Genomic DNA, 17,717 nt, shown 5'->3' on the forward strand with positions numbered 1-17,717 from the left:
TTTGAGAGAGAAGACTCAAAGTAAACCCTCACTAAGTGTTGTACTAACATAATTTTACATATAACGGTAATTATATGTAAAATATTTACTAGTTAAAATTATATAAATAATAAGCTTGTATAGACTCACGAGCTCTACAAGAATACGATAAGTGAAGCTATGAAATTTTGTTTTATAATTTCATATCAGTTTGAGTTTTTAACAAGTCAATCTCGAGTTACTCATTAACAACTTCGGCTGGTTCACACCCTTAGACTAACTATAGTTGACACTACCCACGTCGCCATCACCTGCCACGCCTTGTCTCATGCCACAGTGGCACCTTCCTCTTCTGCCCCCCTGCCTCTCTGTTGTCTCATGCCGCAGTGGCACCATCCCACGATAGAGGCACCTGGTGTTTTGAAGCCCTCCTTCATATCTCCGACACACTAAACCCTATAACAATTACTTCCAAACAAAATTATTTGCACTTGCCCCATCAATAATTACATTAAATTAATTTAATTCCACACTAATTTTATACTATCATCATTAAATTAAACTTATTTTAATAATAATTAGCCGATAAACCTTGTCTTTACAATACACAATCAATCATAATACTCACATCGGACAAATGCACCTTCACATTAGTCGGTATTTATTTATACATCACAAAATAATTTATTCATTATTCTCATTCATCACAACAAAAATAAATAAATATATAAATAATCAAAACATAGTTACATAAATTAAAAAGCCTTTATATATCTATCATTCATCAAATACAATACTCATCCTATACTTCTTCCACTCACAATATATGCCTACCTTCAATCCTCTTCTACTTTACCCAAATTCATCCAATTCAACAATCATTCATCAAATTCTCACACTTTACATTCAATTCATTCATCCGATCTAATCAAATCAATCCCAATTTCAACAATTTAACGGCTTCTGATCATTTCGTTAAATTAACCTAATTCCGATTCAAATTTCATTATTATTACTATCATGACGTATGTGGAGAATGACGCAATTACTGTGTTGAAGATCGCAATTGAAGATCCGCGAGATGGGTATTCGATTTTGAACGAATCGGAGGTGTTAACCGGCGGCGGCGGTGGCGGTGGCGGTGGGTGTGTGCCGTCGTCGTCTTCGGCGGCGAGTGGCGGTGTTAGGGTTTGGTACTGTTTATGGTGGTGGGCCAAGCTTGTTCTTGTGCTTGTATTTTTAGCTGTTTTGGGGGTTTGTTTTTTTATATGGATTGGACCCTTTTTGATGAATAAGGTATGTAGTTGATTATTATTCTTTTGTTAATTTTTACAAACCCTAAAAAACCCTAATTTTGTAATTGGGATTTTGATTTGATTTGATTTGATTGTGTGACAATCGTCAATTTCAGGTTAACCTCGTTAACTCAACTCTGTTAATTCAAACTTTAAGATCGTTGAATCTATAACGCATACTTCATTACATTTAAACTAGGGTTTAAATGACGCTTAACACTTACTACATGTGTAGTAGTCTTTCGGGATTTGCACCGAAACGCAAACGATTGAGGAATAAACGAAGCACACTAAAACACTAATGATGTGATAACTATGTGTTAGGATTATGTGTTATATTATTGTCATGATTATGTGCAAGTTAGGATAGAATGTTCTAGAAAAACAACACTTGAAAGTAGAAGGACTAGAGTGTAACTTGTTTGTTTATAAATATATCACAAATAAACAAACCCTAACCTATTATTCTAAACCCACAAGACCCGATCGGCCCTCCCTTGTTCTCTCTTGGCTGCCGTCCACAAACACACACACATACACCATCAATTCAAGCCTTTGATTGAAGAACAAAGTGCTAGGAAGGTATATTTGATCATCCTTCACATCCTTGTTGATTGAATTTGATGTTTGTTGGGTTAATAACAAACCCTAGCTGGCCGATTTTGTTCATGCATATGATTAATATGATTGTTGTTATTTGGATAATGAATTGATAACTAGTTTGATAGTATTGCATGTTAATTGTTGTGTCCTTGATTGTGAGTTCAAATAAAACCCTAATCTTGTAGGTATGGTGTAATTGATATGCATGGATAGTAGTTATAGTGTCTAGAGGGTTATATGGATGCATGATAGTTCATAGATTGTTATTATGATGAGTTTTGATGTGAACAGATTCTGGACAGAACGTATATACGATGTTTAACTGACTGTAACGAAGTGTAAACGTGAAAATTGATTGAGATTGTGGGTACTGCAGTAAACTAGGTTGAGTCTAGTTTCTATGAAGTATAAATTCGTAATTTTTGGATAAGTGGAAGTATACTTTTATGATTTTACAAAAACGTGATGCAAAGCTGAGCTGTTAGACCTGCTGTTAGGTTATGTTGTAAATGTTATATCTCATGAACTACGAGACCAATTGGGTTGGTTCCACTTCTGGAGGTTGAATCACTGAGTTAGGAACCAAACCCAAGTGGTCTTGCATTTATTGGATTTTTCGTTTAACGGGAATTGCAAATAACATTCTGATGTGCATGAATCTGACTGATATAAGTTAGCTGTAATGTTTTGATCATTATGAACAATCTATATGGAATAAAAATAAGATAAAAGATGTTCTGGAAACCTAAGATATGTACGCTCCTGTGGTAATTTTTGGTAAATTAATTGAGACGTTATAATCGGTAAACTAGTGCAATCTTTCAAGTAGAAATTCTGTCATAACGAAACTAGCTGCTGAGTTGTATATGAATGCATGAAATATGATAGTTTTTATATAATTGTTGTATTTTGACCAAAATACCCTTGCGGGGAATAGTTGCTAGTTGATTGCCATGAATTGACCAAATTGCCCTTATGGGGAATAATGGTTAGTTAGTCTTTGTTTGTTGACCAAAATGCCCCTACGGGAATAATTGCTAATAAGTATGTTATTAATACGTGACACGAAAGTAATTGCTCACTCATGTATCGTATCACAATTTTACTTGTTTAAGTCACACACGATTCACAAACGAAACACGAAACATGTTACGTGCATAGGTATTATGTGCCGAGTCTAGAGACTCGTTAAACATTCCGATACTTAGAAAATCTCTTTGTTATTTTAGAACGCTAGAGAGTTTTCTACGACGCGCATCACTCGGTGATCTAGATCGGATATTCTTCGCAAACAGTGAGTTCACTTACCCCACTCTTAAACTGTTTTCAAACGTTTTTCACTTGGGGGAGATAACATACTCCGATAAACATATTTTCTGAGATAAACGCATATGAAAGATTTTGTTATAAATTATATATCACTTGTAAAGGCTAAGCGGCATACGTAACATTTGAAGTCCCACACATCGGACCGGTTAATATTTGGAATAGCGAGTCACTTTTGGGTAGTACTACTGGGTTTGACAAACCCCACCCGACGCTAAGCTCAACTGGAGGTTGAGTGGGTGTAAATTTTGGCTAACACTTACCATGGTCTGGAGGACCTGGTGACGGGCACTTGATAAACAGTCAGCTTCGGTCGCGAACCACTTAGCGATACTTGTTGTATAGATTAGCTACCTATCGATATATAATTTGACATAACACTATCTGGTAATGCAAAACACTTAAACGCTGTAACGTGGTTACACACTTAAACGCTGTAACGTGGTTACACACTTAAACGCTGTAACGTGGTTACACACTTAAACGCTGTAACATGGTTACACACTCAAACGCTGTAACGTGGTTACACACTCAAACGTCGTAACGGGGTTACGCAACATTTAAACGTCGTAACGAGGTTACGCAAAACGCTAAACGATTTATTTTATTTTACTTGTGAACTCACCAACCTTGTGTTGACACTTTTAGTATGTTATTCTCAGGTAGCCGAGGCGGGCGCGCGGTTTAGGAGCATGCATTAATGAAAACACTTTTATTCTGCAAACTTAATTTTAACAGTTACATTTGGTTTTAAGTCGTCCTGCGTGACGCAACTTTTGAATTAAGGTTTTACGCTTCCGCACTTACTTTCATTTAAACGTTTTTCTTTGGTTTGGTTATAACTAATGATTCCGATCCTGCCAGTTCACACCCTCTGACGGTAAAACTCCGTTAGTGGATTTTGAGGGTGTGACAGATTGGTATCAGAGCCATTGGTTATAGCGAACTAGAAACTGCATGCATACTAGACTATAACCGCGACGACCCATTAGTTATAATGATACGCACTGCATAGGTTTGTGTAGTCTTGAAATCTTATTTCTTTACCTCCTTCACTCTTACGCGCGCATATACACGGCTTACCTGTAGGAATGTCGACGCCACCCTCATCATCATCCGATTCGATGACGCATGCTCACGGGAAGGAACCGCAGTTACCTACTGCCTCGCCACCCCGTGTAGTCCTGGAACTCGAAGCTCCTGCACCGAAGAGGTACCGCCTATCCGGAGGCCTGTATGAAAACAACGTTAGCTGGGATTGGTACCCCAACATGATCAGACGTATGGTCTACCGTGAACAAGTTCCCCCATTGCCTCACCCGAACCACCCTGCTTACCCTAACACTCTACCACCCATAACCGAACCTGTGGAGCGAGTTCTCGCAGCTGTCGTTTCTTGTTTGGAGCGTGATGTGGGTTACATGCGCTACACGAGAGAGAACGTTTCCAGATTGTTAAAAGACGAAACCGAGACTAAGGAGGAGATTGCCCGCATGGCGGCGGCAATGAAAGATATGCAAGGGGCTAGTGATCAACAGATGAAGGTTATGATGAAGATGCAAGCCGAAATGATAGACTTGAAAGCAACTCCAAGAAGCAAGGACCCGAACTGATATAGCGTTAGAACGTTGCGATATCCTACAAATGCAACTTGCTCAGAACGCAGCAGAACCTGAGGCAGAGCCTGAGGCCGAGCCCGAGGCAGAGCCTGAAGTAGAACCTGAAGAAGATCCCGAAGAGGAGCCTGAGGAGGATCCCGAGGAAGATCCCGAGGAGGAACCCGAAGAAGAACCGGAGGAAGAACCGGCTGAGGAGGAGGCACATTCAGAAGTGTCCTCAGATGACGACATCTAGTGATGATGATACTTAGATGGAGGGGTTGTCTCCATCCTAACTATTATTTTTCTATGATTTTAAGGATTGATTGGAAATACTTTGTAGCGAATACAATGGTTTTAATCATGAATTTTTATTTAGACTAATATGTGGTTGTGATGTGATTTTTTTTTCTTACCTATCTCTTATTACATGTATGGTGTGTTGTATATGAAAGAAAAATTCATGTTTAACATTTTATACTGTGATTCTAGGAAATGGCCGGAAGAAACGCTGGACGAGGACGTGGTAACATCAGCATGACTGCAGCTGAACTCCAAACTCTGCTGAATGACCATGTGGCGGCCGCTTTAGCCGCACACGTTCAGAATCAAACTGGAGGTCCAAGTGGAACGTGTACTTTCAAGAACTACTTAGACTGCAAGCCCAGTACGTTTAAGGGCACTGAGGGAGCTATAGGCTTCCTGCGTTGGGCTGAGAAGGCCGAGTCGGCCTTTGAGATGTGTAACTGTCCCCCTGCCAGTAGGGTCAAATTCGCTGCTGGGACACTTGAGGATTCCGCCCTCACTTGGTGGAATTCGAACGTCCAGATCCTTGGATTGGAACTGGCTAACGCGATGAACTGGGAGGAGTTCAAAAACATGATGCGAGAGGAGTACTGTCCGAGGGAAGAAATTTCGAAGTTAGAGTCGGAGTTTTGGTCGTTGAAAATGGTGGGTTCAGAGATTGAAAGCTACACTACTCGTTCGCACGAGTTGGCAGTGATGTGTCCGCGGATGGTGGATCCGCCGAGCAAGAGAATAGAGATGTACATTGATGGGTTAGCACCACAGATTCAGGGTATGGTGACGTCTTCCAGACCAGCCACGATCCAACAAGCGATCCGTTTGGCTCACAAACTGACGGATCAGGCTGTGACCCAGGGTGCGTTACCACCGAGGGGTTCGACTGTTAAAGCCCGTGACAACCCGAGTAATGACCACGTCAGCAACAGTAACAACAACAGTAACCCGAACAGCGGGAAGAGAATGTTTGACAACACCAGATCTTCATCCTCAAACCTCCCACCGCAACACCACTACCGTAAGCCCGAATTTACTCGGAGTTTCAACACTCAGAATCACAACAACAACAACAACGGTAGCGGGCAGGTTTCGAGCGGATATGTTGGGAAATATCCAAAGTGCAACAGGTGCAACTTTCATCATGTTGGTCAATGTGACCGTGTCAAGTGTCAAAGATGCGGAAAGATAGGTCATCAAGCGAAGGAATGTAGAGGAGACCTTGCGGCGAAGGGTGCTCCTAAGCCACCGATGACGACTAAGGGATGTTTTGAATGCGGACAGGAAGGTCATTTCCGTAAGGATTGCCCCAAGCTGAAACAGAATGACAATAATGGGGGTAATGGAAGTGGCAGTAACGGTGGAGGAAATGGCAAAGGAAGAGCGTTTGTGATTGGATCGGGTCAAGCCCGCAGAGATCCGCATGTGGTGTCTGGTAAGTTCCCTGTAAACGATTGTTTTGCTTCTGTTTTGTTTGACACTGGAGCTGATAGGAGTTTTGTGTCAAAGGCCTTTAGCCAACTTTTAAACCTTACTCCAACCCCGTTAGACGCTAAGTTTCCTGTTGAATTAGCTAACGGTAAAACTGTAATAACAACTCATATACTTGCGGGATGTAAGTTGAAACTGTCAGGTCATGTCTTTGACATCGACCTTATTCCTTTTACGCTTAGTAGTTTCGATGTCGTTGTCGGCATGGACTGGTTATCCGAGAACCGAGCGGAGATTATATGCCATGATAAGATAGTCCATATTACCACCCCTTCTGGCGAGATCATTTCGGTCCGAGGCGAGAGAAGTGGCATGACCACCAGCGTTATTACCCTTTTGAAGGCACAGAAGTATTTACGAAAGGGTCATCCGGCAATTTTGGCGCAGATTGTTGAGAAACCCGCGGAGGAGAAACGAATTGAAGACATACCGGTTGTGCGAGACTTCCCGGAAGTTTTCCCGGAGGATTTACCTGGACTCCCTCCTATTCGTCAAGTCGAATTTCAGATCGAGTTGACACCCGGTGCAGCACCCATAGCACGAGCCCCGTATCGGCTCGCACCGGCGGAACTTCAGGAGTTGTCCACCCAGTTGCAAGATTTGTTGGATAAAGGTTTTATCCGACCTAGCTCATCGCCATGGGGAGCCCCTGTCTTGTTTGTCCGAAAGAAAGACGGGACTTTCCGAATGTGTATCGACTACCGGGAGTTGAACAAGATGACGGTCAAGAACCGTTATCCTTTACCCCGAATTGATGATTTGTTTGACCAGCTTCAGGGATCGAGTTACTACTCGAAGATCGATCTACGATCAGGTTATCACCAGGTGAGAGTGCGCGAAGAAGATATTTCAAAGACGGCTTTCAGAACACGGTATGGTCACTACGAGTTTTCAGTTATGCCTTTTGGCCTAACCAACGCACCAGCCGTATTTATGGATCTCATGAATCGAGTATGCAAGGCGTACCTCGACAAGTTTGTGATTGCTTTCATTGATGATATTCTCGTCTACTCCAAGAACGAGACTGACCACGAAGAGCACTTAAGGATAATTCTGGAACTACTGAAGAAGGAACAACTGTATGCTAAACTCTCGAAATGTGAATTTTGGCTTCGCGAGGTTCACTTTTTAGGACATGTGATCAACGAGAATGGTATCCATGTCGATCCCGGTAAGGTAGAGGCCATCAAAAACTGGGAAGCACCTAAGACTCCGACTGAGGTGCGACAATTCCTAGGACTGGCCGGCTACTATCGGCGTTTCATCGAGGGATTTTCAAAGATTGCTCAACCCCTCACCGCTTTGACTCACAAGGGCACTAAGTACAACTGGGGTGACGCACAAGAATCCGCTTTTCAACTGTTGAAAACCAAGCTTTGTAGCGCCCCTATTTTAGCCCTCCCCGAGGGAACGGAAAAATTTTGAGGTACACTGTGACGCATCTATACAAGGTCTCGGTTGTGTGCTGATGCAACTCGAGAAGGTTATAGCCTACGCCTCTAGACAACTACGGGTTCACGAGAAGAACTACACGACCCATGATTTGGAACTCGGAGCTGTGGTGTTTGCTCTTAAGATATGGAGGCATTACTTGTACGGTACCAAGTTTACCATTTACACCGACCACAAGAGTCTCCAACATATCTACGATCAGAAGGAGCTGAACATGCGACAGCGTCGTTGGGTCGAGCTGCTTAAAGATTATGATTGTGCCATCAAGTACCACCCTGGCAAGGCCAATGTGGTGGCCGACGCCCTCAGCAGAAAAGAAACAGATAAACCCAGACGGGTGAGAGCATTGCAACTTACGATTCATGCCAGCTTGCCCGATCAGATTCGCGATGCGCAACTGGAAGCGTTGAAAGATGATAATCTTCCATCGGAACTCATGCGGGGCATGAGCAAGCAACTTGAAACCAGATCGGACGGGGTCCGATATTTTGAGAACCGGATTTGGGTTCCACGATACGGAGAATTGAGAACTCTAGTGATGGACGAAGCTCACAAGTCCCGATATTCTATCCACCCTGGCTCAGATAAAATGTATCATGATTTAAAGGAACTTTACTGGTGGCCGAACATGAAAGCCGACATTGCCACCTACGTGAGCAAATGCTTGACTTGTGCCAGAGTCAAGATAGAATACCAGAAACCATCTGGTCTACTGCAACAACCGGAACTCCCAATGTGGAAATGGGAACACATCTCAATGGACTTTATTACGGGTTTGCCTAAAACACCGACGGGATGCGATACCATCTGGGTGATCGTTGACCGGTTGACTAAATCGGCGCACTTCCTAGCGATTAAGGAAACAGACAAAATGGAAAGACTGACTCGTGTCTACATGAAGGAAGTAGTGTCGAGACACGGAGTGCCTGTCTCGATCATTTCCGATCGAGATTCTCGTTTTACCTCACACTTTTGGAAGTCGCTGCAAAGCGCACTGGGCACACGTCTCGATATGAGTACCGCATACCATCCTCAGACGGATGGGCAAAGTGAACGGACTATTCAGACCCTGGAGGATATGTTGCGTGCATGCGTCTTAGATTTCGGAAAAAGTTGGGAACCCCACTTACCCTTGGTAGAGTTTTCGTATAATAACAGCTACCACGCAAGTATTAAGGTAGCGCCGTTTGAAGCGCTGTACGGACGGAAGTGTCGATCACCACTCTGCTGGGCAGAGGTGGGTGATAGCCAAATCACTGGTCCGGAACTGGTACTCGAAACCTCGGAAAAGATTGTTCAAATCCTAAATCGCATGGCAGCAGCACGAGATCGCCAAAAGAGTTACGCCGACAAGCGCCGAAAACCTCTCGAATTTCAAGTAAACGATCGAGTGTTACTCAAAGTCTCACCCTGGAAAGGTGTGGTTCGCTTTGGTAAGCGAAACAAACTCAACCCACGATATGTTGGTCCGTACCGGATAACTGAGCGCATTGGTCCGGTGGCGTACCGACTGGACCTACCAACAGAACTCAGTGGCGTACACGATGTATTCCACGTATCAAATTTGAAGAAATGCCTATCTGATGAAACCCAAGTAGTCCCGTTGGAGGAACTACAAGTTGATGAACAGTTACGGTTCATTGAGGAACCAGTCGAGGTTTTGGATTGGGAAACCAAAACGCTCAAACGCAGCAAAATTCCAATCGTTAAGGTTCGTTGGAACTCGAGACGTGGACCGGAGTTCACATGGGAACGCGAGGATCACATGATGAAAAAGTATCCTAACCTTTTTGAAGGGCTAACCAAACACCGAAAACCGCGAAACCCGGCAAACCGTCAAACATCACCGGAGGTATGAACTAAATTTCGGGACGAAATTTCTTTCTACTAGGGGATGATATGACAAACTGAAAATCTTTCTTACTTTTTCAGGCTCTCATCACGACTTGACTCAAATTTTCGGGACGAAAATTCTTTAACATGGGAATGATGTGACAATCGTCAATTTCAGGTTAACCTCGTTAACTCAACTCTGTTAATTCAAACTTTAAGATCGTTGAATCTATAACGCATACTTCATTACATTTAAACTAGGGTTTAAATGACGCTTAACACTTACTACATGTGTAGTAGTCTTTCGGGATTTGCACCGAAACGCAAACGATTGAGGAATAAACGAAGCACACTAAAACACTAATGATGTGATAACTATGTGTTAGGATTATGTGTTATATTATTGTCATGATTATGTGCAAGTTAGGATAGAATGTTCTAGAAAAACAACACTTGAAAGTAGAAGGACTAGAGTGTAACTTGTTTGTTTATAAATATATCACAAATAAACAAACCCTAACCTATTATTCTAAACCCACAAGACCCGATCGGCCCTCCCTTGTTCTCTCTTGGCTGCCGTCCACAAACACACACACATACACCATCAATTCAAGCCTTTGATTGAAGAACAAAGTGCTAGGAAGGTATATTTGATCATCCTTCACATCCTTGTTGATTGAATTTGATGTTTGTTGGGTTAATAACAAACCCTAGCTGGCCGATTTTGTTCATGCATATGATTAATATGATTGTTGTTATTTGGATAATGAATTGATAACTAGTTTGATAGTATTGCATGTTAATTGTTGTGTCCTTGATTGTGAGTTCAAATAAAACCCTAATCTTGTAGGTATGGTGTAATTGATATGCATGGATAGTAGTTATAGTGTCTAGAGGGTTATATGGATGCATGATAGTTCATAGATTGTTATTATGATGAGTTTTGATGTGAACAGATTCTGGACAGAACGTATATACGATGTTTAACTGACTGTAACGAAGTGTAAACGTGAAAATTGATTGAGATTGTGGGTACTGCAGTAAACTAGGTTGAGTCTAGTTTCTATGAAGTATAAATTCGTAATTTTTGGATAAGTGGAAGTATACTTTTATGATTTTACAAAAACGTGATGCAAAGCTGAGCTGTTAGACCTGCTGTTAGGTTATGTTGTAAATGTTATATCTCATGAACTACGAGACCAATTGGGTTGGTTCCACTTCTGGAGGTTGACTCACTGAGTTAGGAACCAAACCCAAGTGGTCTTGCATTTATTGGATTTTTCGTTTAACGGGAATTGCAAATAACATTCTGATGTGCATGAATCTGACTGATATAAGTTAGCTGTAATGTTTTGATCATTATGAACAATCTATATGGAATAAAAATAAGATAAAAGATGTTCTGGAAACCTAAGATATGTACGCTCCTGTGGTAATTTTTGGTAAATTAATTGAGACGTTATAATCGGTAAACTAGTGCAATCTTTCAAGTAGAAATTCTGTCATAACGAAACTAGCTGCTGAGTTGTATATGAATGCATGAAATATGATAGTTTTTATATAATTGTTGTATTTTGACCAAAATACCCTTGCGGGGAATAGTTGCTAGTTGATTGCCATGAATTGACCAAATTGCCCTTATGGGGAATAATGGTTAGTTAGTCTTTGTTTGTTGACCAAAATGCCCCTACGGGAATAATTGCTAATAAGTATGTTATTAATACGTGACACGAAAGTAATTGCTCACTCATGTATCGTATCACAATTTTACTTGTTTAAGTCACACACGATTCACAAACGAAACACGAAACATGTTACGTGCATAGGTATTATGTGCCGAGTCTAGAGACTCGTTAAACATTCCGATACTTAGAAAATCTCTTTGTTATTTTAGAACGCTAGAGAGTTTTCTACGACGCGCATCACTCGGTGATCTAGATCGGATATTCTTCGCAAACAGTGAGTTCACTTACCCCACTCTTAAACTGTTTTCAAACGTTTTTCACTTGGGGGAGATAACATACTCCGATAAACATATTTTCTGAGATAAACGCATATGAAAGATTTTGTTATAAATTATATATCACTTGTAAAGGCTAAGCGGCATACGTAACATTTGAAGTCCCACACATCGGACCGGTTAATATTTGGAATAGCGAGTCACTTTTGGGTAGTACTACTGGGTTTGACAAACCCCACCCGACGCTAAGCTCAACTGGAGGTTGAGTGGGTGTAAATTTTGGCTAACACTTACCATGGTCTGGAGGACCTGGTGACGGGCACTTGATAAACAGTCAGCTTCGGTCGCGAACCACTTAGCGATACTTGTTGTATAGATTAGCTACCTATCGATATATAATTTGACATAACACTATCTGGTAATGCAAAACACTTAAACGCTGTAACGTGGTTACACACTTAAACGCTGTAACGTGGTTACACACTTAAACGCTGTAACGTGGTTACACACTTAAACGCTGTAACATGGTTACACACTCAAACGCTGTAACGTGGTTACACACTCAAACGTCGTAACGGGGTTACGCAACATTTAAACGTCGTAACGAGGTTACGCAAAACGCTAAACGATTTATTTTATTTTACTTGTGAACTCACCAACCTTGTGTTGACACTTTTAGTATGTTATTCTCAGGTAGCCGAGGCGGGCGCGCGGTTTAGGAGCATGCATTAATGAAAACACTTTTATTCTGCAAACTTAATTTTAACAGTTACATTTGGTTTTAAGTCGTCCTGCGTGACGCAACTTTTGAATTAAGGTTTTACGCTTCCGCACTTACTTTCATTTAAACGTTTTTCTTTGGTTTGGTTATAACTAATGATTCCGATCCTGCCAGTTCACACCCTCTGACGGTAAAACTCCGTTAGTGGATTTTGAGGGTGTGACAGATTGATTATTGTTTCAGGAGGTTATACCCATATTGAATTGGGAAACAGAAACATTTTGTAAGCCGGTATTAGCAGTTCTGATATTTGCTTCAGTGGCATTATTCCCCACCGTGTTTCTACCGTCTACTCTGTCGATTTGGGTCGCTGGAATGAGCTTCGGTTACGGTTTCGGGTTTCTCTTAATCATCGGTGGAGTTGTTATCGGTGCTTCACTTCCTTATTTCATAGGATCCCTTTTTTACCACAAAATTCAAGTAAGCATAAGCATATATAGATTTGATTTTAGTTTTATTTAAATGCTTAATCACTCATTAATGTTCAATATTATATAGGGATGGTTAGAAAGGTACCCAAAGAAAGCATCAATCTTGAAATTAGCAGGTGAAGGAAGCTGGTTTAATCAGTTTAGAGCTGTCACATTATTAAGAATTTCACCCTTCCCGTATATGGTATACAATTACTGTGCGGTAGCAACCGATGTTAAGTTCGGTCCATATTTATTGGGAACGTTAGTGGGAATGGTACCCGAGATTTTCGTTGCAATATACACGTAAGATTCATGTTATTATTGTTTGTTGGTTTTAAAAGCTTATTGTTGCGGTTATTGATTTTTATTTTGATTATTATAGGGGTATAATGATACGAACATTGGCGGATGCTTCAGTTGATCAACGGTCACTTTCGGTGCCTCAGATTTTGTGTACGGTTTTTGGGTTTCTGTTGACTATTTTGACCACTGTGGTGGTAACGGTTTATGCTAAGAGGCGGTTGAGTGAGCTGCAGAAAGACGAAGAACAGTTACTGTTGCAGTAAGATGTTGAAGACTTGAAGATACGCGGAGGAACTAACAAAACAGAGTATGATTTTCATTTGATTTTAGTATAAGAATGAAAAGTAAAAGGTTAGCAATGTCTTTGTTTTGTTCCGCTTAAGCACGTGATAAGTTGTATATAATCATCATACATACTCTATAAACGATTCTTTCTTTTGATTTCTCATTTTGCTGTCTTTTGGTTCGCAGTTTTGGATTCTTGGAAATGACTGAAAACAACTAAATTACATGTTTTTAGTCATTTGAGAACTTAAAATATCTGTTTAGCAATGTATATTACCGGAATATTTTTGTGACTCGACAATACCTTATTAACCAATGGGATCACCTAAAACGCATTTTACTCCGGGCAGCTTACACTTTTGGAGTATTTGATTTTAGTTATTTGTATGAGCCTGTGAGGGATTGAAATGAAGATATTATAACATCAACATCTTAAGAGTAACATCCATAGCTTTGCTATTAGTGGGATATATTGAGTACGCTGATGATGATGATGATGATGATGATGATCTTAAGAGTAACATCCACTTTTTTGGTATCTATTGAGTACGCTGATGATGATGATGATGATGATGATGATCTTAAGAGTAACATCCACTTTTTTGGTATCAGATATTTAATCATATAAAATGTCACCTTGTTCATTTTGCTTGTTCATTTTGGGCGTTGTTTGTTTGGGGTGTTTTGGCATGTTAGCATCCAAAACCAAAACAAACAAATTGACTGTTTTGTCTTAAGAATGCATATCTGAAAATAATAATGGAAACCCCAAAATAGAGGTGTTGCTGTAAGATGTTGATCTTCTAATATGCAAATTTCAATCCATATATACAACTGGCTAAGATACACTTTTAAGTGTAAGCTGCCATTCTTCTGGTTTTTTTTTATTTAACCTTTTTGAAGACCACTTGTCCAACATAAAATGCGTATTATTGTTCCAAGAGACTTAAGTCTATCTAATAGTGATAAAAGAGTGTCTTTATTTTTTGATTAAAAGGTATATTAATGCACTTTTACATGTTTTCTTTTAAACCGATGTTTTCTTTTAAACCAACGCAAAACGCAATCGTGCTATATCTGTTTAGTAACTTGAATAGGTCTAGATTTAAATCTATAGAATGGAACAATTGGTGTAAATATCTTTTGGGTTGATGTAACCTGGTTTTCCTTGCGGCCCTCGTTTTGAGGATTTGTAGGTCGTTTGTGGTGAATGAAGCTTTTTTTTTTTAAAATATCTATTTAGTAATGCTCATCAAAACATGAATTGTTTGTTGATATTTTTCTGTTTATATTTTTACTGTGGTTAATTTTTTTTTACCATATTAAATCATGCTTTTTTTTTTTGGCTTTTGTATGAAAAATAAAGCTCAGGCAACCCGGAAAATTCAAGGAACCATTCTAGCCGGATAGGAGACAAACCCGATATTACGTTGGCTGGTCGTTGTTCTTCAATTTCTTGGCAATTTGATTTCCCGCGCGACGTGAATAAACCCGAAAAAGCCAAATTAATTAAAAGTTAATAAAACCTAATATTTTGGCAAACATTTTTGTTGCGTGATGCTTCTAGAGTGTATTACAAATTAAGTATAAACATGTATGTATAAATAAAAAAATGGTCGTGAAGTGAATATGAGAACTAAAAGATATAAATAAGTTTTTGACATGGAGAAGCCTTTATAAGTATCATGTATGGAGATATGGTTATGATTACTAATCGTGTTTCGAAGCGATTTATTATTAGTTCCTTGTTCTTGTAGCTTGTGGTATTTATTACGCATTTTAACATTGGATACTTGGTAGTCGAACAGTAATCTTTTTGATTTTTTTAACATAGAGAAGAATGATTTAGTTATGTGGTTTAACTTCTTTTTTGTTTTGGGGTGGTTTGTCTGATTTTAAACTTATAATATTGCTTTGTAGTGACCTGTTAAGTTATATTAATCCACTAACACTATGTTATATAGTTACATTATTGTTCGAGTGTTTGTCCATTCTCGCCTCTTGGTCCGTTGGTCGGCCTTTTCGATTAATTAAGGTAGACCACTAAACAATTATCATTTTTAATTTGTTAGATGGGAACTTAAATTATTTTTGGGAACTGTGAGAATCTGTTGGTGCAAGCTCATTAGAGTCATTGATACCTCATTAACCAATGGATCATATAAAACTATGGTTATACTTGAAAGTGGTTTTCAATTTAAAGGCGGGGGATGGTTAACGTACAATAATCGCTTAACGTACATTACGTATGCGACATACGTTCAGCTAATACGTTCAGTTAAACGTTCAAAACCTTTAAAAGTTCAGGTAAAAACTTAAAGGTTCAGCCAATACGTTCAGCTAATACGTTTCTGCTAATACGTTTCAAATCTTAAATGCTCAGTGTCAAAAACTCATCATCCAGAACTCAAAATTGATCGATTGAAGCTTCAAATTGATGATTAATTGAATCGATTTCAAAGATTAACCGATCAATTGAATCGTTTTTGGAGATGAGGCGGAGCTCCCATAAGGATTGGGTGCGGGTTTGTTCGGAAACGGAGTTGAGTTTGCCAACGAGAGACTTGGCTGTTCGACGTTTGACTTCCATTTGTTGGTAGTATGAAGACAAAAATAATAATAAATGATTATAAGTGGTGGGTTGAAATGTTGAATGAATGATCGGAAAGTGGATTTATTGGTGGGAATTGGTCAGAGAGTTGCAGCGATGGGGGTTGGGTTTGATTAATATTTAATGTTAATGTTAATAATAAATAAATAAATGGTGAGGGGTGGTGGAGACGGATTGAGGGAGAGGGACGAACAGATTAGTGTAATTGTGATTAGGGTTTCTGAAAATTAACGGTTAAAAGTGTCGCGTACGTAATGTACGATAAAGGATTATTGTATTTTATCCTTTATCTTTAAAGGCATGGGCTATTAATGTTTTTATTAAGCAGAAAATTATGAAGAAAATTGTCTAGTTCTTTCTATTATTTCTTAGAGTTTAACCCGCTTAAAGGGTCTCTATCAATTGGGAGATTAGCCATCTCGAATCGGCTATTATCATAAACACACAAAACAAGAAGAGAAACTTACGTCTTTAAGGTCCTGTTCATTTCAAGGATTTGGAAGGAATTCTAAGGAATGAGATTTTAAATCCCGTGAATTAATAAGTTCGTTTCATTAAATAAAAGAATGGGAATGGAAACTAAATCCCATCAAATCCCACATTTCATGAGATTTTTAAAATCCCACCTGTGTTTACAAGGATTGTTATGGAAAATAAAGGATTGTTGTATTAACCCTAATCAGTACTAGAGTGGCAAATGGGTTGGGTTGGCGCTAAAGGGGTCATGGATCGGAACGGGTTATGGTCGGAATGGGTCAACTAAAAAAAGGGTTGTTTTGGTTCGGTCGGAACGGGTTAGGGTCAAAAGGTTCGGGTCAGAACGGGTCCGGGTCGAAACGGGTCAAAACTGGTTTCGGGTCGGTTTTTTTTTTGAAGAACAAGGGCAAAGGCGGAAACATTTTAGTTTTTTTTACATTTTTTGTTTTTGATTTATATTTTGAGTTATGATTTTTTTTATTAATTTTTTTGAATTTTTTAACTCAAAATATAAATCAAAAACGAAAAATATAAAAAAACTAAAACGTTTCCGCCTTTGCCCTCATTCTTAAAAAAAAAAAATCCTGAGAATGCAGAAGATTCCAATTCCAATACATATTAACCAACCAAACACATGATATGATTCTCAAACATTCCATTCCATTCCATTCAAATTCCAATTTCAAATCCTTTAAAAAAAGTCCGTGAAACGAACGTGCCCTAAGGGTATTTTAGTCATTTGTACACGTAGACGTGGAAGTGAAGATATTAAACATCAACATGTTATAGTGACATTTGCGATTTGCCTTTTTGTTCTTTCAATATTATTATCAGATATTTATTCATAAGACAAACAGTCTATTTGTATGTGTTGGCTAGAAAATGATGTTTTGGACGACGCTAGCAGGCCAAGTAGAGTTATATGGAGATATGGGCTAAGCCTTTCTTGTTCGGGACAATACGTTTTAGAATCGTTTTAGGAGGAAAGGGACGGCTCTTTCTAAATTTTG

The 17,717-nt window shown here is 39.5% G+C and overlaps 1 protein-coding gene across 1 annotated transcript; it reads left to right on the forward strand.

Annotated features, from left to right (window-relative positions):
• The first annotated feature begins 893 nt into the window (after positions 1-893).
• LOC143636786 (uncharacterized) lies at positions 894-13,602 on the forward strand. Its single transcript, XM_077104290.1, has 4 exons — positions 894-1,275; positions 12,802-13,038; positions 13,117-13,334; positions 13,414-13,602. The coding sequence occupies exons 1-4, from the start codon at positions 1,000-1,002 to the stop codon at positions 13,595-13,597; spliced, it is 915 nt and encodes a 304-aa protein (XP_076960405.1). The 5' UTR covers positions 894-999; the 3' UTR covers positions 13,598-13,602.
• Positions 13,603-17,717: the final 4,115 nt, after the last annotated feature.

Source organism: Bidens hawaiensis, unplaced genomic scaffold (genome assembly GCF_021521415.1).
Source record: "Bidens hawaiensis isolate Kalapana, Puna unplaced genomic scaffold, B.hawaiensis_p1.1 tig00008044_1, whole genome shotgun sequence".
NCBI lineage: Eukaryota > Viridiplantae > Streptophyta > Magnoliopsida > Asterales > Asteraceae > Bidens > Bidens hawaiensis.

Coding starts and splice junctions, on each gene's coding strand:
- LOC143636786 (XM_077104290.1), top strand. CDS start 1,000: ATGACGTATGTGGAGAATGACGCAATTACTGTGTTGAAGATCGCAATT. Junction 1,276..12,801: donor GACCCTTTTTGATGAATAAG/GTATGTAGTTGA, acceptor TTATTGTTTCAG/GAGGTTATACCCATATTGAA. Junction 13,039..13,116: donor TTTTTTACCACAAAATTCAA/GTAAGCATAAGC, acceptor AATATTATATAG/GGATGGTTAGAAAGGTACCC.